The sequence below is a fragment of the Mytilus trossulus genome, chromosome 3 (genome assembly GCF_036588685.1).
Source record: "Mytilus trossulus isolate FHL-02 chromosome 3, PNRI_Mtr1.1.1.hap1, whole genome shotgun sequence".
Lineage (NCBI taxonomy): Eukaryota > Metazoa > Mollusca > Bivalvia > Mytilida > Mytilidae > Mytilus > Mytilus trossulus.
In genome coordinates, this window is record NC_086375.1 from 63,474,225 (window position 1) to 63,501,814 (window position 27,590).

General features: G+C 32.0%; 1 protein-coding gene across 1 annotated transcript in view; it reads left to right on the top strand.

The window, feature by feature from the left end:
- Positions 1 to 26,846, top strand: part of LOC134712087 (neurexin-1-like) — a 91,675-nt gene extending 64,829 nt beyond the window's left edge. The window contains exons 11-21 of the mRNA XM_063573238.1: positions 36 to 104; positions 3,133 to 3,882; positions 4,467 to 4,586; positions 5,046 to 5,224; positions 5,579 to 5,753; positions 12,401 to 12,508; positions 13,230 to 13,320; positions 14,578 to 14,611; positions 14,915 to 15,397; positions 21,839 to 22,104; positions 24,416 to 26,846. Coding sequence (XP_063429308.1) covers positions 36 to 104; positions 3,133 to 3,882; positions 4,467 to 4,586; positions 5,046 to 5,224; positions 5,579 to 5,753; positions 12,401 to 12,508; positions 13,230 to 13,320; positions 14,578 to 14,611; positions 14,915 to 15,397; positions 21,839 to 22,104; positions 24,416 to 24,776 — 2,636 coding nt within the window. The 3' untranslated portion in view covers positions 24,777 to 26,846. The remainder of the gene's footprint in view (positions 1 to 35; positions 105 to 3,132; positions 3,883 to 4,466; positions 4,587 to 5,045; positions 5,225 to 5,578; positions 5,754 to 12,400; positions 12,509 to 13,229; positions 13,321 to 14,577; positions 14,612 to 14,914; positions 15,398 to 21,838; positions 22,105 to 24,415) is intronic.
- Positions 26,847 to 27,590: the final 744 nt, after the last annotated feature.

Sequence of the window (27,590 nt, forward strand, 5' to 3'; positions counted from 1 at the left end):
TTATCAATTAATGAATAAACATTGCTTTTTTTCAGAGAACCTTGTTGAAAAGACGCTGAAAATAAAACAGATAGTGTTAGGATCTGTCAGTCCTATGTTATCAGGTAATTATATTATTTGGACATTGAGGTTCCCTTGGTCCCTTCTTGTGGTGTGTGTATTAACATAATATATAATATGCCTGGTAGATCATTAAGTCAGGGATTTGGTTATCACAAATTGCCCTTATTGGAATATTTCATGTACTCTGGAAATCTGGATTCATTAATGTGCGTTGGATACTAATTCTTAAGGATTTCCACAAATTTAAATTTGAAACCAAATACATATTTTCTAAAGAAATGTATGCAGAATTTGCCAAAACAACGAATTTAAATATCCACTAATATGCAAGTTTTCATCAAACCACGAAAGTTGGTACCCACAAAAATAAATGAATCCGCAGTACACAAAGATTTCATTTTGGTTGGGTAGACTGATGAGTTAAGCCATTTCCAACTGAGTATACAGTATCCTTTTCCCTTGGTCTCTGGTACATATTTGTCTTATTTGCAAGCAAACCATATCTCTTTAAAGCCTGCGGACATTTGTGTCTTAGAAGCAAGACATAGTGAATCTAGATTCCACTGTCCGCTTCTTTGTCAGCATCTTCTCAACCTGTGTTTGTGAGTACTCACAACATAGTATAATGAACCAAGTTTGGAGTGATCATCCTTTAGATCCTATCCATACCATATTGTCATATGGAAGTGAGGTTACATTTTTCTCCCAATCATTTCTAATAGTCATTGGGGAATTAAGGTTAGAATTGTTATTTGCTAATTACAATGTTGGAAAGTAGGTTATTATAGCACTGATTGTCCCATTGAAGTATATCACACATCTCCTCTATTGAATTTTTATTATCAATGTTTGAATTAAAGTTATTTTTGGGATTCGTTTGGTCATTGTCATTTGTATAGTGGATATAAGTTACATTTTATTTATATTTTTTTCCCTTTATGTCAATTAAATGACACTGTATTTCATCCAGCTTAAGATTAGGTTTACTAGGTTTTTTCGGTATTGTTTGAAAACCTTGCTGTAGATGGTAAAATAAATGACATTGTTTTCTCTTCATTGATTTTCCTGCAGTGACTAGATCAAAAATAGACTGAGTTCATTTTCTATAGCATTGATAGGTAATTAATGGTTATTTTGCTTAACAAAGTCATTTGGAATGCTTTATTGAAAACCAGAATTGAGTGTAATTTCAACAGATGAAGGGATTTGACAGAGTAATTTTATACTTTGTGTAATTCTACATGGTTTGATTGAAGTTATAATTGTTTTTTCCCGATAGTGATGAGTTTAAGGTTAATTATAAGGTCAAAGTGAAGGTTCCCTGTCCAGTAATCTGTGACTGGTACACTGTATTTAACAGGATATCATATACAAGGTTTTATGTAAAATAAGCTTTTTTTAATCTTAGTTGATACAGATGACTTTTTTTTACAAATTAAGTATATTGATTTTCTTTCTTGATATATTTCAATATCACTTTGATGTTTCCTTGATTTAATGCACAGTGGTGCAATATATTGATGTAGTTTTGTATCCTTTGCTCAACGGTTGTTAATACACAAGTTCTGTTCTTTTGAATTTTTTTAATTGAGGAATTGATTTCACAATTAAATAATTTAAAGTGATATCATATGACTGAGTTAGAGATTTTATATTTATTTTTCTAATGGCATTATTTAACTAATAATGTTGTTTTTTAGGGTTAATTTTAGATCGGTATTATTGATTTGAGAATCCTGACATTTATCACAGAGCAGTAATCAGTTTGAATCTTATTTTAATTTAAATTGACATGTTAAATTGGAGCTAAAAGAGGAGATTTTCCTCATTTCCTGATTGACTTTCCTTACTCGATGGTCTTAATTTGTCAAACTCTCTGAGGCTAGATGACATATTTCATCAATTGTAACTTTTCTGCTATTATAAAGCAATGGTTAACCACAGAATATTTGTCTATTTAAGTATATATATATAGTCTCCCCTAGCTTGTAGTCACGTAATTAAAACAATGGTTTTTGTAAAAGTTTTTAATTTAGATATCATATCTGTAAGTCATCAAGTTCAATTACAAGGTTTGAATCCTATCATTAGATTGGCTTTTCTGTCTTATTGAGTATCAGGTTTTCAGCAACAGAGCTTAAGAAGTACATGTTAACTTATTGAGTATCAGGTTTTCAGCAACAGAGCTTAAGAAGTACATGTTAACTTTATTTCAAGGTTTCCATGTAAGATCAAATGCATTTGCTAATACAATATAATTCCATTTTAATTAAGGCAATTAAGTGTATGAAAATTAAGTTGACAAAGAAAAAAATACAGTATAAGGTGATTTTTATTTGATCTAAAGTTTAATTAATTTGAACTTACTTGGTAGGGATGACTTTAAATCTGGAAAGTAATTGGACAAAAAAATTGCAAAGAAACTTGATTAGTGAACAAATATCTTTAGAAACAGATGCTTCTTTAATTCAAAGGTGCAGCACTATTACCATTTTTTTCAATATTGACTGAAATTATCCAAATTCCTTTTATAAGTACAAGTGACAAAGCTCATTTTTCATGAAGCGATATGCCTAAAATACTTCACATTAAAATTCACAAAATATGGATTTATTTTCTAATACACTGTATTTCCAATAAGAATTATTACAGCATTTAGTCAAAATAGTAATAATGAATTAAAACTTATATGATATAAAAATATTGAAATGTGATATGATTGCCTGTGAGACCACTCTTCACCAGAGACAAAATGACAAAAAACAACTATAGTCACTTTACAGATTTCAACAATGATCATAACCCATACTTAATGAGCAGCTGAAAAAAAAGTCTTGTTCCATTCAGTGCATACAATAGTGGCAAATGATTCAAAATAATAACCAGCTGTCATCCTATCATATTTATTCCTTGTTGAAGCACAGTTTACATCAGTCTACTATCATTGTTTTCTCCATGCTACACCTAGGTACAATATCTTTTTTTTTCTGGTGTGTTGGGATAATGAAAATTCATATATATTGTGTTGAAATAAAGTATATTAATCAGTGTTTCAATGTTATATTTTAGATGAGTATATACACAGCGAGTCAGATTTACCCAAGTCAGAGATAACAAGAATGCAGCAGGAAGACAATATACTCCGGCGTCACACAGGATACATCGGTGCTATGCAACAATTTATTTTTAACAACAATCACTTTTTTGACTTAGCCAAATCAAGAAAAATGGAAAATATTGAAGTGACTGCCAAATTTGACACGGAGAATCCTGTATTGATAGACCCAGTAACATTCAAATCAAAGGATGCATATGTGATACTGTCTCCATTAAATGCAAATACTCCATTTTCTATTTATCTTAAATTTAAAACGACTGAAGCAGATGGATTAATACTGTTTAACGGAGGAAGGCAGGATTTTTTAGCCCTTGAACTTCAGGATGGAAACTTACATTATATTTATAATACGGGAAATGGTGCCAGGAGAATATTTGTCAACACACGTAAGAAACTGAACGACAATTTGTGGCATGATGTCTCATTGATACGGACAAGCGTTGAACGACAACTCATCAGAGTAGACGATAACCCTCCTACAATGGAGGACATGAATGATTTAACATCTGTACACTTTAACCTTGACAATGACCTCTATATAGGTGGTGTTAAGAGGACAATGTTCAACACTTTACCCAGTCGTATCTCATCTAGACATGGATTCCAAGGATGTCTAGCTTCAATAGATTTAAATGGATTCAGACCCAATCTGTACACTTTAGCTGGACAAAACAACAATGGTATAGCCAAAAACTGTCAAGGTTGGTGTAGAAGGTTACTTTTGTAGATACTTTTATGATAAAGTAGTCCAAAAGGCAAATAGAGTCTCAAAACATAAGCAAGTCTTACATTAGACAAACATGAAACTCCAAACTAGCTAGACTAGCATTGAGTTCTTAATAACAGTGATTGATTACAATAATTCTTAGTTATCTGTTGCCTTCCAAAACATAGAACTTATTAGATACAGCACAATATGATAATATTTAGATAAATGAATTTTATTAAATCAGATCCCTTTAGGATATTGTTTTTGTTCAAATTGGTCTGGTGATTGGATTTCTGTGCATGTTCTAATACATAAAGTTACCTTAAACAAATAAGCACTAAAAGGGTATCTATTTTTCACATTTCTACAACATAAAAACTGATATTGTTAGTCAAATAACACAATATAAAAACATCGAAATATGCAGAGGAAAAGGCAAACAGTTTTAATACAGATAACAATAAGAATAAAAAACCATAGTGAAAAATTGTATCATCTAAAAGTAACATTTTCTTTTACTTTATGTTTATTTTTGTACACCACTAACTTATTTTTATTACTATTCATACTTTTAAGGGCCAAGCAGTGGCTGTAAATCAGAGTCTTGTAGGAACCATGGAAGATGTGTACCTCACTGGAATTCTTACACATGTGACTGTGATATGACATCATTTACTGGTCCTACTTGTGTTGATGGTAGGTAGTCATACTAAGTCACTTGCTATTGTGATGTGACATTGTGGAATTTTTATATTCAGTCAGGGCTGGATACTGTTGTATGATAATTTTATAGTGCTTTAGCCCCTGTTTCATATAATTGCAACTATATGTCCCTATTCAAATGCAAAAAAAAAGGAGGGATTCCAACCCCTGGAACCCTCCCCCTGGATCCACCACTGCGTTTGTTGTACACACTTGAGAAGTGGGACTATATTACACATCTTGTGTGTCCATTGGTTTACCCAACACTGACAGGTGCTTCCTGTTCAATTATATTTTCCAATTACTACTGAACAAGAGCGCCTTCCTATTTGGCCAAAAGCTTGTATTTAAACTTATTCACAATAATGTCAATATTGTCATACAATATTTTCTGTAGTTTAAACAACAGCCACTGTATTTCAATGTATGAATATTTGTTATTATTTTTTTCAGAGAGTGTATCGTTTTCCTTTGGTCGTGGAGGAGGATTGATAACATATGAGAGACCTAAAGGGAAATACTATGACACGACTGAGGACCAGTTTGCATTAGGCTTTGCTACATCACAACGTAATGCCTGTCTTTTTAGAGTAGAAAGTGAAAATTCGAAAGACTTCATTGAGTTTTCATTGGTAAAATATTGTTTTTGACATCACATTTATTTAAATCTCTTTATGAGTTTAATGTTTTGTAAGAAAGCACTACAACAGATTTAGGAATTGAGAAAACAGTTTTGGCATTCAGCAGCCTGATGCTTATGATAATTATTATTATATTTTGAGCAGACTTTTGGGTGTGAAAAAATAGGGGAATTTGGCTTGTGAAGAAATTTTTGCAAAAACATTGTTCATGTATTTCATTTTATGAAAAAATGAATTCTGAATGTAGAGTTTACCTTTGTTTAAAACTTCATTTGTTGCATTAGGAGACTCTAATATAACTTGAAAATAGCCAATTAAAATTGCCTCTTTTATTTTTTATTGTAGAATAGCGGCAACATTTTAATATATTACAACATGGGAACACAAAGAGAAATTCCTATTGGTGAAATGTTGAAAACATTTAATGACAGGAAGTATCATGTGGTTCGATTTAAACGTTCTGGATCTAATGCCACACTTACCATAGACGATGATAAACCTATTTTCAAGATACCTGACAGTAAGTTTTTATAATATAAGGAGAATTTTAGTAGTCTTGGTTATATTTAGCAATTATTACTGTTAAAACTGTTTATTATTATCACTTTTTTTTTGTGAATTCATCATTCATATATTTTTGTGAGATATAAGTCATGTTCACATTTTTTGCTGTTCATTTTGATTTTGAATGGGGAAAACTCATTTACCCTAGGCTTCAAAAACATTGGTTACCAAGGGATAAAAGTGATAGCCTCAATATGAAATTTAATTTTGTTTGGAAATTCATTATGTGTGTTGGTATCTGCATTCATGATTTAAAAATAAGAATTTACTGAATTCCTGGAATTTTTCAAACCAACTTGCATATCTTGTTTGTTTTGTATTTAAATCATTGCTCATGCCTTCAAGTCAACTGAGATTAATTTTCTAAAAGTATTAATGAATTGTCAGGGTGTATAAGTTTTTATTACATATCTCAATATTTTATTGTACTATAACAAAATTTTCTTTTGTATGCAACCGGGAATAACATATGTCATCTATTTTATATATTATGTATTTGTAATACATATTTTTATACATCCACAAAAATGTGAATTTTTTGGTTGTATAATGGTATCACGTTGGCGTCTGCGTCGTCGTCCTAAAACTATAACTTTAGTTTAAGTAAATAGAAATCTATGAAATTTAAACACAAGGTTTATGACCATAAAAGGAAGGTTGGGACTGATTTTGTAAGTTTTGGTCCAAACAGTTTAGGAATTAGGGGCCAAAAAGGGCCCAAATAAGCATTTTCTTGGTTTTCGCACTATAACTTTAGTTTAAGTAAATATAAATCTATGAAATTTTGACACAAGGTTTATTACCACAAAAGGCAGGTTGGATTGATTTTGGGAGTTTTGGTTCTAAATGTTTAGGAATTAGGGCCAAAAAAGGGCCCAAATAAGCATTATTCTTGGTTTTTGCACAATAGCTTTAGTATAAGTGAATAGAAATCAATGAAATTTAAACACAAGGTTTATGACCATGAAAGGGAGGTTGGGATTGATTTTTGGAGTTTTGGTCCCAACAGTTTGGGAATAAGGGGCCCAGAGGGTCCAAAACTAAATTTTGTTTGATTTCATCAAAAATTGAATAATTGGGGTTCTTTGATATGCCGAATCTTACTGTGTATGTAGATTCTTAATTTTTGGTCCCGTTTTCAAGTTGGTCTACATTAAGGACCAAAGGATCCAAATTTAACTTAGTTTGATTTTAACAAAAATTGAATCCTTCTGGTTTTTTGATATGCTGAATCTAAACATTTACTTAGATTTTTAATTATGGCCCAGTTTTCAAGTTGGTCCATATCAGGATTCAAAATTATTATATTAAGTATTGTGCAAAAAAAGCAAGAAATTTTCAATTGCACAGTATTCAGCAATAGCAAGAAATCTTCAATTGCACAGTATTGTGCAATAGGTGTCATACCACCAATTAAAAGTCCTTATCTGTTCAACCAAATTTTACAATTTTCACAGCTTTCTAAATATTTTACCTTAAGTTTAACTTCATAGAAACCAGGTATATCCTGAATCCTACATGTATCAGCTTTCTACATGCCAATTTTCAATAGGTGTTTAAAATCATATAAAAAAGAAAAGGTGTTCCGAATAGAGGTACCACTGAAAATAACCCCTGGTTTTCTGGAAATCTTAAATTAGTATACTATGGAGTGCATTAATCCTCAATTTTGAATGCAAACTCATAAACAAGAAAATTTTAGCTCAAAATGGTCTTAATATATTTCTCTTTCACCCAAAAGTTTCATTTCTGCCAATTTGTTGGTTTGTTTAAGTAAAAAAGGACATCAAATGCACTATTTTTTGTCCGAGTAGGCCTACTTTCACATACGTTCTAAATTTGAAGGAGTAATTGGTGGTATGACACCAATAGCAAGTAATTTCAATTGCACAGTATTGCGCAATAGCAAGAAATATCTAATTGCACAATATTGTGCAATAGCAAGAAATTTTCAATTGGAGTTATCTTTCTTTGTCCAGAATAGAAGTTGAATCAACTTAAATCATTGTTTTATACAATATACAATGTATTTTCACTTTAACTACCAACTGATAAATTAAAACAATCTTTACCATTCAGTGATAACAAGCACTTTTTTTTACATTTTAATATTTTATGATGTATTTAAATGAGCAGTTATTGTTGCAAACTCCATTAGAAATTTGAGTTGAGATCAGTTTTGGAATAAGGGAAAGGGGGATTTTAAAAAAAGATGGGGGGGGGGGGGGGTCAATTTTCCTCATTTCTTCAAACATTTTTTTGAGAGGATTAATATTCAAGAGCTGAATCCAGCATACTTGCCCCAACTGTTCAGGGTTCAACCTCTGAGGTCGTATAAAGCTGCGCCCTCAAAGCATCTGGTTTACTTTTACTTTGTATGGTTACTTGGTATATTGAGGCGAACATATGCAGCAATTTTAGAATGTTTTTAAGAGCAAAAAAGTAACCTGTAAAAAAGATGGAGGAGTTTGACCAAACTAGAATTTAGTACATATCTATTTTGTTTATCCATTTTTTTTCAAATCAAATTGGGCCTGTTGGAAATGTATTTTAAAAAATTTTTACAAATTTAAAAATTCACAAACCCTATAACTACCTTACAGATAAGGTTTCAAAATTATTATGGATTTTTCTTTTTACAAATGCTGTAATTATATGATTGTAAAAAATAAATTTTTTTTGGGGATCATATAATGGTATGATGTTGCCGTCATCATTTGAAGACTCATCAGTTTCCAGATAATATTTTTAGTTTCAGTGAATGTATCTCTATGAAATTTTTCAAAAAGGTTCAATACCACAAAAGGAAGGTTGGGATTGATTTTGAGGTTGATGGTTAAAACATGGGATGATGGTCCCAACCATTTAGGAACTAGGGACCCTAAAGGGGCCAAAAACAAGCATTTTTCTAGTTTCAGAATACTAAATTGTGTATAAGTATTTCAATTGCTCTGAAATTGTACCACAATATTTCATACCACAAGTAGAAGGTTGGGATTTATTTAAGGGATTATTCAACCAACAGTTTAGGAATTAAGGACCAAAAAGGGGCCAAAAACATGCATTTTTGTAATTTCCACTCTTTAACTTGTGTGTAAGTGTATGGATTTCTACATTGTACCACATGGTTCCATATCACAAAGGGAAGAATGGGATTGAGTTTTGGGGTAACTCTCTCAAACATGTAGGAATTAGGAGCCTAAAAAGGGCCAAAAACAAGCAATTTTTTTAGTTTCCAGACAATAACTTGTGTTTAAGTGTATGGATCTCTCTGAAATTTTTCTACAAAGGAAAGGCTTGGATTGAATTTTGGGTTATTGCTATCATGGGGGGTCAAATGTGGAAAAGGTCAAGGTCATTACAACTTAGTAACTAAAAATAATATAAAAAAATTGTTTCCAGATGGTACTATGACTTTCTCATCAAGTCTTGCATGATAGAAATGAAACTTATATAGATTTGAGATATAAAGAAGGGGAACAAACCTATGAATTTTGGGTTGAAAGGTCTAAAGTCACTGTTACTTTCAAAGATAAAAGAAATTTGGAATGATTTTGGGAGAGTGTCCACCTATGTAACGCATCTACACAGATGAAATATTAGCCGTACTAGTACTTGTTAATTTATCCTTCTTCATGTTCTACGCATACATATATTTTAAACCTTTGAAAGAACGATGTTTATTCTCAATAAATGTGCAGTTCATGGAGCAGTGCCAGGGTTTTACTTAATTTATTAAACAATCCACATTGTATAAAGGAGGTGGGTCCATTCAAGTTTGACGTTGTGAAAGTGGTTAACTTTTTCTCATGTAACATATAGATGTATAGCTTTTTTTTCATGTATAACAGAAATTGTGTTGAGTTGTAAAGCAATTCAATTGAATAATGTCTTTTTATTTTGAAAAAAATGTTTGAAATGGACAGCTTGTATTTTAAAGTGCTGCAAAGGTTCATTCTTGTTGAACATTGTATGATTTTTGACAATTGTTGTTTGTAATGACATTTTCAGTTTAGATAAAATTGAAACAAATTATAACCTTTACCCAAGGTGACCAATACATATATCTGGAATTGATAATATTCAATTTTTTTTTTTTTTTTTTTTTTTTGGACGGACCAACTTAGCACCTGTTAGTTTAAATTTAACAATATTCTGTATTGAAAAATTTGGGTCTTCATATTTTTGTGTTTTAACAATTTTTAACAATTTGTGTTTTCAAAACTTTTTTATTGAAGAACATTTTCTACATATATATCAGAGCTGTAACCAAATCATGTAGCTGCTACAATTCTTGTCAAACATTTTAAGTAGTTATTCTTCAACATGCAATGTGAGCCAATTTTGAAAGGTTCATTTCTACCTTGAGGACATTTTCAACAGTTATTTTGACTATCTGCAAGAGGATTTTTTTTGTGGTTAATTTATTATTAGTTACTATAGTAAAGTATAACATATACTTATTTCTTTGATACAGATTTTTTTTCTTTGAAATCCAACACTTTCATCCTTTCAACATTTTCCAATAATTTATGTAGGTGTGTGTATTGATTGACCAATTTTATAATCAGTGCATAGGTGAGAGAAACCTGAAATAGAACCATTTTTATGAAGAAAACCTTTTATATGTAGAAATTTATGTGATCATTATTGTATATATGTCATAAATTTGCTGTATAATTATTGATTGCTATTCTCTTCTTTCTAAACAAGACATTAGAAAATGATAAAATGTTTGTAAAAGTGTTTTAGTGTAAAAAGCTACATTTTGATAGAATGATAAAATATAACATAACAGTGTTTGGCCATTTTGTACTTGAGAAAATCGCTAGAATTTATTTATTGTTTCAGTTGTGAAGACAACAACATATAAAATGTGCAGTTATATGATATGGGTAGTTATTTCATTATAATATAAATGGAGCTTTACTATGATAATGATTTATGTTTGTTAATATAGTTTTATGTTCATTTTAAGTCTGTCACCCTGACATATTTTTGAAAAGTGACTTCTAATATTGGAACAATTATTTTATGTTATTGGAGTAGTAATTTTGTATCACCAGAGCTCTAGGGACACATAGGGATAATTTTTTAGCCTTGTCATATTTAGATATTAAAGTCTATCTGTTCATGTTTTTTGAAGAAGGAATACTTCATTTTAATTAGTTAACTGTTGGTTAATTGGTTGTTCAATTACAAGAATGTCATCTTTATGTAATAATTTGAATAATGATTTACTTTAAAGTTTAGTTTTGATTCAGAGGATCCTGAAAACCATGTAACCCTTTCCATGTGTGTGTGTGTGGGGGGGGGGGGGGGGGGGGGGTTGCATGATTCCTCACCCTAAGGCTATTTATTATCATGTTTCTCCGGTTTAAAGTGCAGTTTGAGCCCAAATATGAGGGGTAGGCTTTCCCTTCAGTGCATGGGACACACAATACAGAGGCCTAAAACTTCCAAAAATTGTGTTAAACATGTAAGCATATAACAACTGTTATTGACATTACACCTATGGAACAACTGCTTCTGTTTGCAGGTCCAAGTCATGCCAAAATTCTAAAAAAAATCTTTGCAAACATATGACCATCTTTAAATATTTAAATCAGGTTCACTGCACTTTTGGTCAATGTGTTCACTTGAGGTCTACATACAGACTACAATGAGACACATCTATCAGCATCATTTGATCTTCCAAGTCAAGAAATAGGACCAAAATCTTCAAAATTTATGCTTGAGTCACCAACACATTTGACAAAGGGAGGTTGTTTAGGGAGTTCGTTTAATTTCTGAGTACTAGATCTTGACCAACTGCATTTTCAGGGTTTATTTGTAAAAATGAATTTAAGAGAACATTGGGTATGTGGCTACTATAAATCCATCATTCTGCCTTTGAAGAAGGTCCAAAATTGGTCAGGCTATTGCCAGACAATGTTACCCTATTTGTTTTAGCATTGCAAACTTTTTAGCTGTGATTTTGCTAGAAACTTATATGTAATCATAGATTTTTTGAATTCAAAATGGTTACCATGTATTGTTATTTAAACATTGTAACTTATAAAAGCAGCACTGTGTAGTAGTTTAAGCTGTCCATTTCAAACATAAAGATATTTTACAATGATTACATAAACTTTTTAATGCTCCATAGTCAGTCTGGAATCAGATCTGTATGATCTACAACTGGATGATGAAGAAGGTACAGTTCTACAGACAGAAGATTTAATAAAGAATTAATACCATATCTGCATCCTTCTATTTCATCTTATTTCAATTTCATCAATCTTTGGGAAAAACATCTGCACCAGTTGATATAGAAAAATATCTTGGATAGTGTTTTGCATGAATGAATACATTGTTTTTCTAATTATCAAAGGGATAGCAAAGAAATCAACTGTGACGAAACTGCTGCAGTGTACTTCAAAATTACATAAAACATTTCTGTCAAGACTAATGTGTTCTGATACAGACTCAAGCCTTTTAATTATTAACTTCCTATATAAAAGTTGTAAATGATGTTTTAAGGATCAAAATATTGTATCTTAAGTATATATTTATGTTTTGATTGTTGCATTCCTTTTATTAATAGTATTTGTATACTTTCAGTTCACAAACAAAGATGGAACATATTTAACAATCAAGCTAGAATATATATTGGTGGTATGAAGAGAAATAAAGGACGTTTAGAGAAAAAATTCCATGGAACCATTTCTGGTAAATATTATGTCAGTAATTCTGAGCAAATCTTACTTATCTTACGGTATACAACCAAATTAAAATGGCGGTGTTAGTAATCATTGTATTCTTGTTCCGTTACCTTGTTCACATCTGACCTTGTGAAGCTTTACTTCAACCAATCAGTTGATGTACGTAAAGCAGCCTAACTACTTTTAAATACAAATTGCAGACCAGTATTTTCGTTTTTCTGTATCTTAAGCGACAAAAAATAGCTGAGCAGACAAACTAGATAAGGTTTTATTGACCCAATGTTAATTATTTACCTCTTATTTTAACAAAGAGAGAGTATATCAATTTTATAAATTTAACTGTCAGGATTATTTTGTATGAAGTGGTAACTTATGAGCAATTTTTCCAGCTATGTTTGTTATCAATAAGACAAATTTAATGCAATATTAAGAAACATTAGTCATTATTATTCAATAACAATGACTAATGTTTTAAGACTTCAAAAGTATTTCAGTTTTGTAATTTTGAAAATATTAGAGATATAAGCCTTTTTGACCCAGAACTCTTATTCAAACACTTCTTATACAACTATTGTATAAAAGCAATCTTGATACTTAGCAAACAGAAAATGTAAGCACTAATTTTAATATTGACATGCAAAATAAAATGATCTTATAATTTTATATTTCCTTATTTCATGATTAATGTTTTTTATGTATCAGTAACCCATTATATTTTACGTTTGTAGGTCTGGTATTTAATGGTCTCCCTTTACTAGAGAAGGCAGCAGAAGGGGGAGACAGAAGAATATCTATAGAGGGAGATGTAAGGCTTAAAAGGTGAGGATAGAATAGAGAAGAGAAGGGTACATTCTGAGATGTACGGCAAAAAAGTCTAGGATAACAATAGTCTTTCTGTTTCTAAAGGAGTAGGTCTGGTAAGGACCGATTTAGGCCTCAAATTTCAGGTTCATCTGACGAAAGATTTTGACCACTTTTTAAACACTTAAGTGTCTATTTCATTTGAATCAACTAGTTTATGTGAAAGATTTAAACTGATTTTGTCATTAAAAACGACCTGATTCAAGCTTAAAAATATGAAAAATCTATCAAATATGCCGAAAAATGTCACTTTTCAGATGGTTTCGTCAAAAATGAAAGTGGCCGCATCCGTGTTCATCCTCAATCTTTATATAAGTTATGTATTATCATAAAATACAACTTACATTTTAATATTAAGGATGAACACAAATGCGGCCACTTTCGTTTCACATGAAAACCGTCTAAAGTTTTAACTAAAATGGTAGAATTGTGAAGATTTCAGTAATTTAGCATGACTTAAGGGTGCTAGTACCTGATATATGTGCATTGTATTGTCAAAAACAGCCCATATTTATGTAGTAGAAGCATTCTACTGTACAATAAATAACTAAAAGTTAACATTTTAACAATTTTTTAAAACTGCTATATTTTGGGGCCAAAAAGGGGTCTTACTGGACCTTCTCCTTTGCCACTTTTTGTGTGTTACTTTTCACTCTGGATTTTGGGCCTTTATGGCTTTTGAATAGTTACAACAATTGAGCAAAGACAATTTCTTGAATATTGAACTTGATCTGACTTTTTTTCTAGTTATAAACCTGTCTACAATTTGAGGTGATTTGAAGTTTAAAACTGCATTCTAATCAAATTTCTTCTTTTGCTTGATAGGGTAGTTTGCCAAGGACCACAATTAATTTCCTTATTTGTTCTATATAACATTTTGTCATGCCAAAAACATTGCACTTGTTTAAGGATTTTTTTGCAAAAATTATGGTATGTAACTATTCCAGCTACTGAATAGTTAAAATAAACATTCAAAAAAATATTCCACTTTTCTTTCATTTCCACCTTATACAGAAGAAAATGAACAAGAAAGAATGAAACATTATAAACATAGGGAACTATATTTATGGACATCAAAAATAAGTGTCATTAGTTGTGGTCTTGGATTGTAAGTTATGTCGCATCATGTTATATAACCAATTTTGAGAATATCACTTGCATTGGGATCCTAGATATAAATAACATTTTCTAAAATTTGATTTAACTTTTTTTTAGGAGAGAAGTCATGCAGTCAACTAGAGAAACTCGAGTAAGTTTTTATCAGAATTATTAATATATTGTTTTAAAGCACCAAGTATATTGGTTTGTTCACATCCTCACAGTGACAAAAAACACACTATTTTAAAGCAAGGTGCACAGTGATTCACTATATTTATTTTTATGTATTTTCACACACTATCCTGTTTTATTGTGTTTATTTAAATGGACAGTGTATTGTTGTGTGCTTAAAACTATAATATGTGAAATTAATTTGATGCATTGTCTCATTGTTACTAGATTTACGAAAAGAGTGTTAGAAATTTGTTTTCTCTTATTGTAAAATTTATTGTAGAAAATATTCATCAAGCAAAAAACATTCCGTAAAGACAATGTGCTCAATAACAATGAAATTAATTCCATTGTAAATACAAAGTCTAGAATTGAAAAAAGGGAGATAACTAAAGACAATACAGATGTCTCTCATTATGACTTTTCCATCATACTAACTGTGGATGATGAAGATGATGTTAAAAATACACATATTGACGATTCAAGTGGAGACTCAGTTTACATTCCGTTAAGAAAAGTGGATCCTGCTATTACTCTAATGCCACAAATAAATCAGTTTAAGGATATTAGTTCAGAAGAGACTGATGTAAGCATACATGCAGATTCAATTAATGAAGTGATTCAGATAGCAAACCCTCCGATGTCTCCTACAACAATATCTAATAAACTGTTACCAGATCCAGCTAAATACCCAAAAGACAGAGGGAGAGAACAATCTGTTATTATTGATGGTACTGATAAGTTGAACATTGAAATATCTCCTGTTGTAAGTTGTTAGTGTCGGAATGACTAATCCAGAATGACTTTATGTTCTGAATGACTAAATCTGAATTACTAATCTAGAATGGCTGATCCAAAATGACTTTATGTTCTGTTGTTAACGATGAGTTGTTAGCATTGGAATGACTTATCCAGAATGACTCTATGTTCTGTTGCTAACGATGAGTTGTTAGCGTCAGAATGACTTATCCAGAATGACTCTATGTTCTGTTGTTAACGATGAGTTGTTAGCATTAGAATGACTTATCTAGAATGACTCTATGTTCTGTTGCTAACGATGAGTTGTTAGCATTGGAATGACTGATCCAGAATGACTCTCTGTTCTGTTGCTAACAATGAGTTGTTAGCGTCAGAATGACTTATCCAGAATGGCTCTGTGTTCTGTTGCTTAACAATGAGTTGTTAGCATTGGAATGACTTATCCAGAATGACTCTATGTTCTGTTGCTAATGATGAGTTGTTAACATTGGAATGACTTATCCAGAATGACTCCATGTTCTGTTGCTAAAGATGAGTTGTAAGCATTGTAATGACTTATCCAGAATGACTCTATGTTCTGTTGCTAAAGATGAGTTGTTAGCGTCAGAATGACTTATCCAGAATGACTCTATGTTCTGTTGCTAAAGATGAGTTGTTAGCGTCAGAATGACTTATCCAGAATGGCTCTGTGTTCTGTTGCTTAACAATGAGTTGTTAGCATTGGAATGACTTATCCAGAATGACTCTATGTTCTGTTGCTAATGATGAGTTGTTAACATTGGAATGACTTATCCAGAATGACTCCATGTTCTGTTGCTAAAGATGAGTTGTAAGCATTGTAATGACTTATCCAGAATGACTCTATGTTCTGTTGCTAAAGATGAGTTGTTAGCGTCAGAATGACTTATCCAGAATGACTCTATGTTCTGTTGCTAACGATGAGTTGTTAGCATTGGAATGACTTATCCAGAATGACTCTATGTTCTGTTGTTAATTATGAGTTGTTAGCATTGGAATGACTTATCCAGAATGACTCTATGTTCTGTTGCTAACGATGAGTTGTTAGCATTGGAATGACTAATCCAGAATGACTCTATGTTCTGTTGCTAACGATGAGTTGTTAGCATTGGAATGACTTATCCAGAATGACACTATGTTCTGTTACTAACGATGAGTTGTTAGCATTGGAATGACTAATTCAGAATGACTCTATGTTCTGTTACTAACGATGAGTTGTTAGCATTGGAATAACTTATCCAGAATGACTCTATGTTCTGTTACTAACGATGAGTTGTTAGCATTGGAATGACTTATCCAGAATGACTCTATGTTCTGTTGCTAACAATGAGTTGTTAGCATTGGAATGACTTATCCAGAATAACTCTATGTTCTGTTGCTAATGATGAGTTGTTAGCATTGGAATGACTTATCCAGAATGACTCTATGTTCTGTTGCTAATGATGAGTTGTTAGCATTGGAATGACTTATCCAGAATGACTCTATGTTCTGTTGCTAATGATGAGTTGTTAACATTGGAATGACTTATCCAGAATAACTCTTTGTTCTGTTGTTAACGATGAGTTGTTAGCATTGGAATGACTTATCCAGAATGACTCCATGTTCTGTTGCTAATGATGAGTTGTTAACATTGGAATAACTTATTCAGAATGACACTATGTTCTGTTACTAACGATGAGTTGTTAGCATTGGAATAACTTATCCAGAATGACTCTATGTTCTGTTGCCAATGATGAGTTGTAAGCATTGGAATGACTTATCCAGAATGACTCTATGTTCTGTTGCTAACGATGAGTTGTTGGCGTCAGAATGACTTATCCAGAATGACTATGTTCTGTTGCTAATCATGAGTTGTTGGCGTCAGAATGACTTATCCAGAATAACTCTTTGTTCTGTTGCTAACGATGAGTTGTTGGCGTCAGAATGACTTATCCAGAATGACTCTATGTTCTGTTGCTAACAATGAGTTGTTGGCGTCAGAATGACTTATCCAGAATGACTCTATGTTCTGTTGCTAATAATGAGTTGTTGGCGTCAGAATGACTTATCCAGAATAACTCTTTGTTCTGTTGCTAACAATGAGTTGTTGGCGTTAGAATGACTTATCCAGAATGACTATGTTCTGTTGCTAATCATGAGTTGTTGGCGTCAGAATGACTTATCCAGAATAACTCTTTGTTCTGTTGCTAACGATGAGTTGTTGGCGTCAGAATGACATATCCAGAATGACTCTATGTTCTGTTGCTAACAATGAGTTGTTGGCGTCAGAATGACTTATCCAGAATGACTCTATGTTCTGTTGCTAATAATGAGTTGTTGGCGTCAGAATGACTTATCCAGAATAACTCTTTGTTCTGTTGCTAACAATGAGTTGTTGGCGTCAGAATGACTTATCCAGAATGACTATGTTCTGTTGCTAATCATGAGTTGTTGGCGTCAGAATGACCTATCCAGAATGACTCTATGTTCTGTTGCTAACGATGAGTTGTTGGCGTGAGAATGACTTATCCAGAATGACTCTATGTTCTGTTGCTAATAATGAGTTGTTGGCGTCAGAATGACTTATCCAGAATAACTCTTTGTTCTGTTGCTAACAATGAGTTGTTGGCGTCAGAATGACTTATCCAGAATGACTCTATGTTCTGTTGCTAATAATGAGTTGTTGGCATCAGAATGACTTATCCAGAATAACTCTTTGTTCTGTTGCTAACAATGAGTTGTTGGCGTCAGAATGACTTATCCAGAATGACTATGTTCTGTTGCTAATCATGAGTTGTTGGCGTCAGAATGACCTATCCAGAATGACTCTATGTTCTGTTGCTAACGATGAGTTGTTGGCGTGAGAATGACTTATCCAGAATGACTCTATGTTCTGTTGCTAATAATGAGTTGTTGGCGTCAGAATGACTTATCCAGAATAACTCTTTGTTCTGTAGCTAACAATGAGTTGTTGGCGTCAGAATGACTTATCCAGAATGACTTATCCAGAATGACTCTATGTTCTGTTGCTAACGATGAGTTGTTGGCGTGAGAATGACTTATCCAGAATGATTCCATGTTCTGTTGCTAATGATGAGTTGTTAACATTGGAATAACTTATTCAGAATGACACTATGTTCTGTTACTAACGATGAGTTGTTAGCATTGGAATAACTTATCCAGAATGACTCTATGTTCTGTTGCCAATGATGAGTTGTAAGCATTGGAATGACTTATCCAGAATGACTCTATGTTCTGTTGCTAACGATGAGTTGTTGGCGTCAGAATGACTTATCCAGAATGACTATGTTCTGTTGCTAATCATGAGTTGTTGGCGTCAGAATGACTTATCCAGAATAACTCTTTGTTCTGTTGCTAACGATGAGTTGTTGGCGTCAGAATGACTTATCCAGAATGACTCTATGTTCTGTTGCTAACAATGAGTTGTTGGCGTCAGAATGACTTATCCAGAATGACTCTATGTTCTGTTGCTAATAATGAGTTGTTGGCGTCAGAATGACTTATCCAGAATAACTCTTTGTTCTGTTGCTAACAATGAGTTGTTGGCGTCAGAATGACTTATCCAGAATGACTATGTTCTGTTGCTAATCATGAGTTGTTGGCGTCAGAATGACTTATCCAGAATAACTCTTTGTTCTGTTGCTAACGATGAGTTGTTGGCGTCAGAATGACTTATCCAGAATGACTCTATGTTCTGTTGCTAACAATGAGTTGTTGGCGTCAGAATGACTTATCCAGAATGACTCTATGTTCTGTTGCTAATAATGAGTTGTTGGCGTCAGAATGACTTATCCAGAATAACTCTTTGTTCTGTTGCTAACAATGAGTTGTTGGCGTCAGAATGACTTATCCAGAATGACTATGTTCTGTTGCTAATCATGAGTTGTTGGCGTCAGAATGACCTATCCAGAATGACTCTATGTTCTGTTGCTAACGATGAGTTGTTGGCGTGAGAATGACTTATCCAGAATGACTCTATGTTCTGTTGCTAATAATGAGTTGTTGGCGTCAGAATGACTTATCCAGAATAACTCTTTGTTCTGTTGCTAACAATGAGTTGTTGGCGTCAGAATGACTTATACAGAATGACTCTATGTTCTGTTGCTAATAATGAGTTGTTGGCATCAGAATGACTTATCCAGAATAACTCTTTGTTCTGTTGCTAACAATGAGTTGTTGGCGTCAGAATGACTTATCCAGAATGACTATGTTCTGTTGCTAATCATGAGTTGTTGGCGTCAGAATGACCTATCCAGAATGACTCTATGTTCTGTTGCTAACGATGAGTTGTTGGCGTGAGAATGACTTATCCAGAATGACTCTATGTTCTGTTGCTAATAATGAGTTGTTGGCGTCAGAATGACTTATCCAGAATAACTCTTTGTTCTGTAGCTAACAATGAGTTGTTGGCGTCAGAATGACTTATCCAGAATGACTTATCCAGAATGACTCTATGTTCTGTTGCTAACAATGAGTTGTTGACTTCCGAATGACTTATCCAGAATAACTCTTTGTTCTGTTGCAAACGGTGAGTTGTTCGCATTGGAATGACTTATCCAGAATGACTTTATGTTCTGTTGCTAACGATGAGTTGTCAGCATTGAAATGACTAATCCAGAATGACTTTATGTTCTGTTGCTAACGATGAGTTGTTGGCGTCAGAATGTCTAATCCAAAATGACTTTATGTTCTGTTGCTAACGATGAGGAATATTGCTGCTTGTTAATATATTAATTAATAATCTAATTGATAACAATCAACTATTGAAATGAACTAACAATTAATAGAAGATGTTATTAGTTATTTCTAAATGTTGTAGAGAATTTAACATAGAATGTCAATACAAGTTAAAATTAACCAATTAATAAATTTTTGTGTAAAATTTTCAAATTTGTAACTTCATTTTCTGCATAAAAGAGTAGAAACTTTTAAGGCTTTTAAAATGAAGGAAACATTTAAAAAAGAGTTTTTTGTCTCACCTTGACAAAGTCAAAAAGTGACACATAGGTATGCTGTTTGGGTCGGCTTCAAGGTCAACAACGATTAGTTTGTGATTTAGTCTAGTTAATGGTGAACAACAATTAGTAGGTCAATGATATTTTGTATGCAATTGTATAAGCACATTGAAGACCTGTTGGTGACCTTCTGCTGTTTTTATCTTTGGTTGGGTTGTTGTCTCTTTGACACATTCCCCATTTCCGTTCTCAATTTTATTGGCATTCATTTCTCTCATAATAAAAGCAGGCTGATAAAATTTCCATATTTTTCTGTTTTACTACAAGTTGTGATTAACTTTTAATCCAGGGCCTTTTATAGCTGACTATGTGATATGGGCTTTGCTCATTGTTGAAGGATTTATGGTGACCTTTAGATGTTAATTTCTGTTTCATTTGGTCTCTTCTGAAGAGTTGTTTCATTGGCAATCATACCACATTTCTTTTTTATATTTAATCAACAAAAATAAGTTAATAAGCAATGACTAACTTGTTGACATGCTTCTGTATATTACGGGTTGCAATTTTATTATAGAATTAAGCACCTTTTTAAAGAAAGTTATTGGTGTTTAAATGCGACCAATTCACTCACAAGCAAATGAAAGTCCGAATATGTACTCCGTGAAATATGATATCTGCTAAAAAAATAAACTACAAAAACTCTTGTTATCTTATAATTCAATTTTACGTTTAACGCAAAGAGAAAATTCATTTTGTAAACGTTGATGCGGACTGGTTTTTAATGCCGCCATCTTGTTTACACTGGTTACGAAAAGAAGTTCAGTCAACTTGTTACTTCGTCTATTGAAAAATAACCGGTGTCAAGAACAACAACCGGAAGTCTTCTCGACCAATCATATCAACACATTCCCTAATATGCAAATCATATTAGAATTATTTAGACATAATCCATTTTAATATATTTAGACTGCATGAGTTTTAAAACTATTAACCTGAAGTTATGAAGCAATAAGTATATAAATGTTCATTTTCAACATAATTGCAGTGACTTTTCTTTATTGGAATTACGCTAAAATATGCTATAAAGAGTATCAGTTGTTTTTTTCAGCATGTTTGGTAATCAAACATTTAAATGAAAAGTTTTCAAATTTGGTATCATGGAACAGAATTAGAAGGGTTTTTGAAAATTTTATTGTTAAAAATGTTGTACACATGTATATAACTTGTAACATGAAATCACAAATATTTTACAATATACTGTAAACCAACTTATTTAAGTAGAAAAATAAGGCGAATATAAATCATCGTGAATATGCTAGAAAATGGCTAAATTAAATAGCCTCAAAGTAAACAAAGCAGAATAAAATGCGAAATTAAATTTCCACGAAAATAGGTTGGTTTACAGTAATAAAAGAACATCAAGGCTTATCTATAGTATATTTAATTGTCTTACAAAAGCTTTTTTTTTTTTGCAGCAGACAACTCCAATGCAAGGTGTTGCTGACGAGATCATAGTATCAACAGAAGATGGTTTGGAATGCATGAGTGATGACGAGGATGAATGTGTAACCTTCAGCGGTGCCGGGTCAGCTGATGACATCATTCTACCGACGTCAACAATCATAACATTCTCTACGCCAAAACCACCAGAAACCCCACAGCCAAGGTACTTAAATATCTACCATCAACAAAGGCCACACCAAAAAAAACAGCCAAAACAACTAGACACACATAGGCCAAGGTAAATTAATGAGCATTCATGATATAAGGAATCACCAACTGTACCTGCTGTCCATTGGTACAATTCATTTAAGCACTGAACAAGGAAAATGCACAAGTTATGATGTCTTTACAATTCATTGTTGGTGTACTGCTTGATTTTTAACTTTGGTAAACATAGTCTTTCTATAAGTTGAAACTGATCTTTGAACTATCTATTAGTAACTTCTGATGCTCTTACTTAGGCATTTTGTGTCTCTGTTGTCTTTTGTTAGCCAATTTTTATACATCCTTTTTGCTGTCGTATATTGATATGACGTTGGCGTCGTCGTTGTCATTGTCCAAAGACACATTGGTTTAAAAAAAGAAACCAAATAAGCATTTTTCTTGGTTTACGCACAATAACTTTAGTATAAGTTAATAAAAATCTATGAAAGTTTAACACAAGGTTTATGAACACAGAAGGAAATTTGGGATTGATTTTGGGAGTTTTGGTCCCAACAGTATAGGAATTAGGGGCCAAAAAGGGCCCAAATAAGCATTTTTCTTGGGTTTTTTTGCACCATAACATTAGTATAAGTAAATAGAAATCTATGAAATTTAAACAGAAGGTTTATGACCATAAAAGAAAGGTTGAGATTGATTTTGGGAGTTTCGGTCCAAACAGTTTAGGAATTAGGGGCCCAATGAGTCCAAATTTAAACTTTGTTTAATTCTAACAAAAATTGAATTCTTGGGGTTCTTTGATATGCTTAATCTAAACATGTACTTAGATTTTTGATTATGGGCCCAGTTTTCAAGTTGGTTCAAATTGGGGTCCAAAATTAAACTTTGTTTGATTTCAACAAAAAATGAATTCTTGGGGTTCTTTGATATGCTTAATCTAAACATGTACTTAGATTTTTGATTATAGGCCCAGTTTTCAAGTTAGTCCAAATTTGGTTCCAAAATTAAATTTGTTTGATTTCAACAAAAATTGAATCCTTGGGGTTCTTTGATATGCTAAATCTAAACATATATTAATAAATGTTTGCTTACGGGGCCAGTTTTCAAGTTGGTCCAAATTGTGGTCCAAAATTAAACTTTTGTTTGATATCAACAAAAAATGAATTCTTTGAGTTCTTTGATATGCTGAATCTAAACATGTATTTAGATTTTTGATTATAGGCCCAGTTTTCAAGTTGGTCGAAATCAGGGTACAAAATTAAACTTTGTTTGAATTCAACAAAATTTGAATATATAGGGTTCTTTGATATATGCTTAATCTAACCATGTATTTAGGTTTTTGATATTTTTAAATTATCAAATTATCAAATTGGTCCACATTGAGGTCTAAAGGGTCCAAAATTGAACTTTATTTGATTTCATCAAAAATTGAATTCTTGGGATTCTTTGAAATGCTGATTCTAACCATGTACCATGTGCAGAGCATCTGGTTGTGTTTAATGGCGATATGAAGAGTCAAGGCAACAGATTTTATCTTAAACTTTGTAAATTTACTTATGTATTGTTATGAATTATGTACTTGCATTCATGGTTTAACTATTACTGTCAGTATGAAAATCATTATATATCTATGCATTTAAAAAAATGTTATTCTTGCTTAAAAGTCTTTATTTTTGCAAATTATGACTTGTTGCTAAAATTGACTGTAAATTCAGACATTATTGCGATGTTTTTATTATTGCAAAAATGCCACAGGGTTATAATCACAATAATTTAAACAGGTATTTAGATATTTTTATGCTCCACCATACATTAATCATGATGTTTTCTGGTCTGTGCGATGTTCGTTCCTCTGTCCATCACGTCTGTCTGTCCTGCTTCAGGTTAAAGTTTTTGGTCAAGGTAGTTTTTGATGAAATTGAAGTTCAATCAACTTGAAACTTATTCACATGTGCCTTATGATATGATCTTTCTAATTTTAATGCCAAATTAGAGTTTTGACCCAATTTCACGGTTCACTGAATATAGAAAATGATAGTGCAAATTTCAGGTTAAAGTTTTGGGTCTAGGTAGTTTTTGATGAAGTTTAAGTCCAATCAACTTGAAACTTAGTATACATGTTCTCTACGATATGATCTTTTTAATTTAAATGCAAACTATGAGTTTTCACCCCAATTTCATAGTCCACTAAACATAGAAAATGATAGTGCGAGTGGGGCATCAGTGTACTATGGACACATATTTGTTTTTATGAATTAAACAGGATTTTTCACAAAATTGCAAAATTAAAATTACATTTTAAATCCCAATAATAAATGCATGCAATAATTTCTGAATTTATATTAAACAGATACAGAATAATTAATTGTTTTTATTTGTTTTTTTAGCACATTGAAAAATATGAATAGAATATGTGAAGGTGGGGCTGAAGGATGCATAGAAACAAGTCAACCTAACATACTTGTGACTACCCTAAGAACAGAATCACAAGGTCCACCAGACCATGAAGACGATAAGAAAAAGTTAGCGCTATTTATAGGAATAGGTGTAGGTGTGGCATTTACTGTAATTATTTTAATTATAGCATTGTATAAATTCCGAAGTAGAGACGAAGGAACGTATAAAGTAGATGAAAGTAAAAACTTTGCTTACTTAGAATCTAAAAGTTTACAAGGTAACGGTGCAATAATAGGAGCATCTAATATCAAGCCAGGAAAGAAGAAAGATGTGAAGGAATGGTATGTGTGAGGGAAAGAAGAATGGATGGTACACAAAATGACATTTGTAAAATGGAGATTTAAGTGTGACTGTGATGCTTGTTGATGTGATGAGTGCTTACAGTTTGTTAATTCTTTGCTCATATCATCATTAATGATTAGTCCCGCTAGACTGGTTCAAGTTTTGTGGATAGAAAGTCATTTGGGTACAGTGCAATACACATTTTTGAGATTCAATAGGAATGTTGATATACTAGTATATAATGTATAAGATATTCTGAAAAGAGCTTTGAAGCTTTGCCAAAATGTTATAAATTAGGTCAGCCTAGAGTTCTTATAACACATATGTCAATAACATCCTTAGAAGGTACAATGTAGTTTATTAAACTCACACAATGTTTAATAGATAATAATATTATATTATTTCGCTATGACTTGTTTAATTTTTAGTGTAATACATTTAAAAACTTTGTTCAACTGGAAAAAATTGATATAGACATTTACATTTGTACTTGCTGTTAGCAAACAGCAAATGAGATTTCATTGTTGATAGTTTGTATAATTTGATGGAAATGCATAATATTATTGTGATCTGCAGTGAAAATTCACATATTCATTAATATCATAGTTTGTTCTTCTTTGACATCAAATTTAAAAAGTATGAAATATTTTGTATGGTGTTACTTTTAAGTTCGAGTACCCGGTATATTATTTTAGTAATGAACAAAAGCTTAAAATGCAATGTTTAAGCCTGGTGCTGCAAATTTCATTTCGTTCCATCTCTAAAATCATTTCTCTATTTTCGCTCATTAGATTTATATTTTACTTCAACTGTAACTAAATAGTAAAATGTTGAAGGATTAACAAAAAATCTTTAATAGACATATCATAGCCAATATAATGCCTCTGGAAATTAAATACCAGTCACTAGTCTGTCAACACTGAGGTTGTGGTCTGAGACCACAATTATTTAGTAGTGCATTTCTTTTAGAACATAAATGAAAATAAAATAAATCCCACCTGTGCTTTCTCAAAGAAACTTTTACAGTGTATTGTACTACATTTGGGACAAATTATATCAAAATTATAGAAAATGGACAATTTTATGTTGAGGGCGTCTTAAAATCTTTTGACAGCTTCCGAAGTGCTAATTTTTAACCTTCTTCAGTACTTTTCTTTAAAATTCTGGACCCAAATTTTTTTTAGTGTAATTTCACCCTCCTACTTGCAATTTGAGGCATTAAACATGGAGAAATAAATTTGGAAGGGGTATGAAAATCAATGTCAAGTAACCCACTGTGAACACTACAGACTATATTTGTGAACAAAGAAAATCAAGGGACGACAATTGCTGTCTCGGACCTTGTGAGTTGAAATCTGCATGTATCTTCTATTCTATTTGGCTAGGATTGCAGAAGGTTAGTAGTTTCCACCACCTATAAAAACTGACAAAATAGCCCACAGTGCCGAAAGTGGCAAATTGAAAAAAACTTCTAATTATGAAATTTTTATAGACAAAGAAAAGGTCCCCTTTTGACGATAATATTTTTCTGATTTGTTGATACTTGATTTATATTATTGAAAAATTATCAATTCATATCCCTTCACATGATATCTCTTTTGGACTCAAGAATTTTTTTACAGCAAGATCCATTTTGATTGTACTTGTTTTTAGATTTCCCAGAGTTAGAGGTCTTGATTTGTCAAAGGTTGAGATTGTTGGTGTGTATTGAGGTAGATTGTTGCTATCATGATATTTAAGGTATAATGGGACCAGTTATTTTTTGTTATGAATGTGCATGTTACTGCTAACATAGGTGTAAATGGTTAACTTTGGTATGCCAGTTTTTTTTCCCTAGCCCATTTTTATTTTTTTATTCAATGAATAAACCCTATTTTCCAAAGTCTTCCCTCTTGGGCAAGTGAGCCTATCATATGTCATGATTCTAGATAGTCTCAAGTAGGTAAATAATTCGACAGAGAACTGTGCACAGAAATAGTGCCTCTGTTTATCATGTCTTTTGTGTTTATTTTGGAAACCAGTTCATGTAAGTGGTATGCCAGTTCATGAAAGTGGATAAGAGTTTATCAATTCACCTTTTTTTGGCCATTTTTTATATCCATCTGATTTTGTTAAATTTAAGTGTTAGGTTCATTTCTCAGAAACACCAAGTCATCCAGAAAATTCCTGAAATGATGTCAATTAAACAACAATTAATTAAATAGACACCAAAAGACTTCGAGGCCCAGGTGATATATCAATATTTCTCCACATAATCTTGTCACATGGGAAAAAACATTATTCAACTACATTTGGGTGATTCAATCTACATTTACACTTTAAGCTTAATGAAGTTTTACATTTAGATAAATACATCTGATACCCATTATGGGATAAATTTCAAGATTTCAAATGAGCTGCAGACATGTCACCAAGAAAAATAAACCACTTAAAAATTACTAACAGTTACATTTATATTTACTTGGCTTTCAAAATGCCCTTATCTTCTTGGAATGGTATCATTTTTATTTGTAGGTTGTTTATTATTTATTTGTTGATGAGATTATACCCCTATAAGTGCTATTGCTAAACTATCCAATTATTCTAGTTATATTAGTAACATTTACACCAGTGTATATTTCACCAAAGAGAGTGTTTGTTATTTATCATTGTTTTGTTATAGCTGGTTTGTTATTTAGTTTGTCAGTTATTATCGCATATCAATTAGAATTTTAAAGTTCTTACTTTGCTCATCAGAAAGAAAACGTAGATTTTGTACATAATGTTTCAATTAAATAATTGTTGTGTTTAATATTAAATGATGTATATAAAATTTCTAATTCT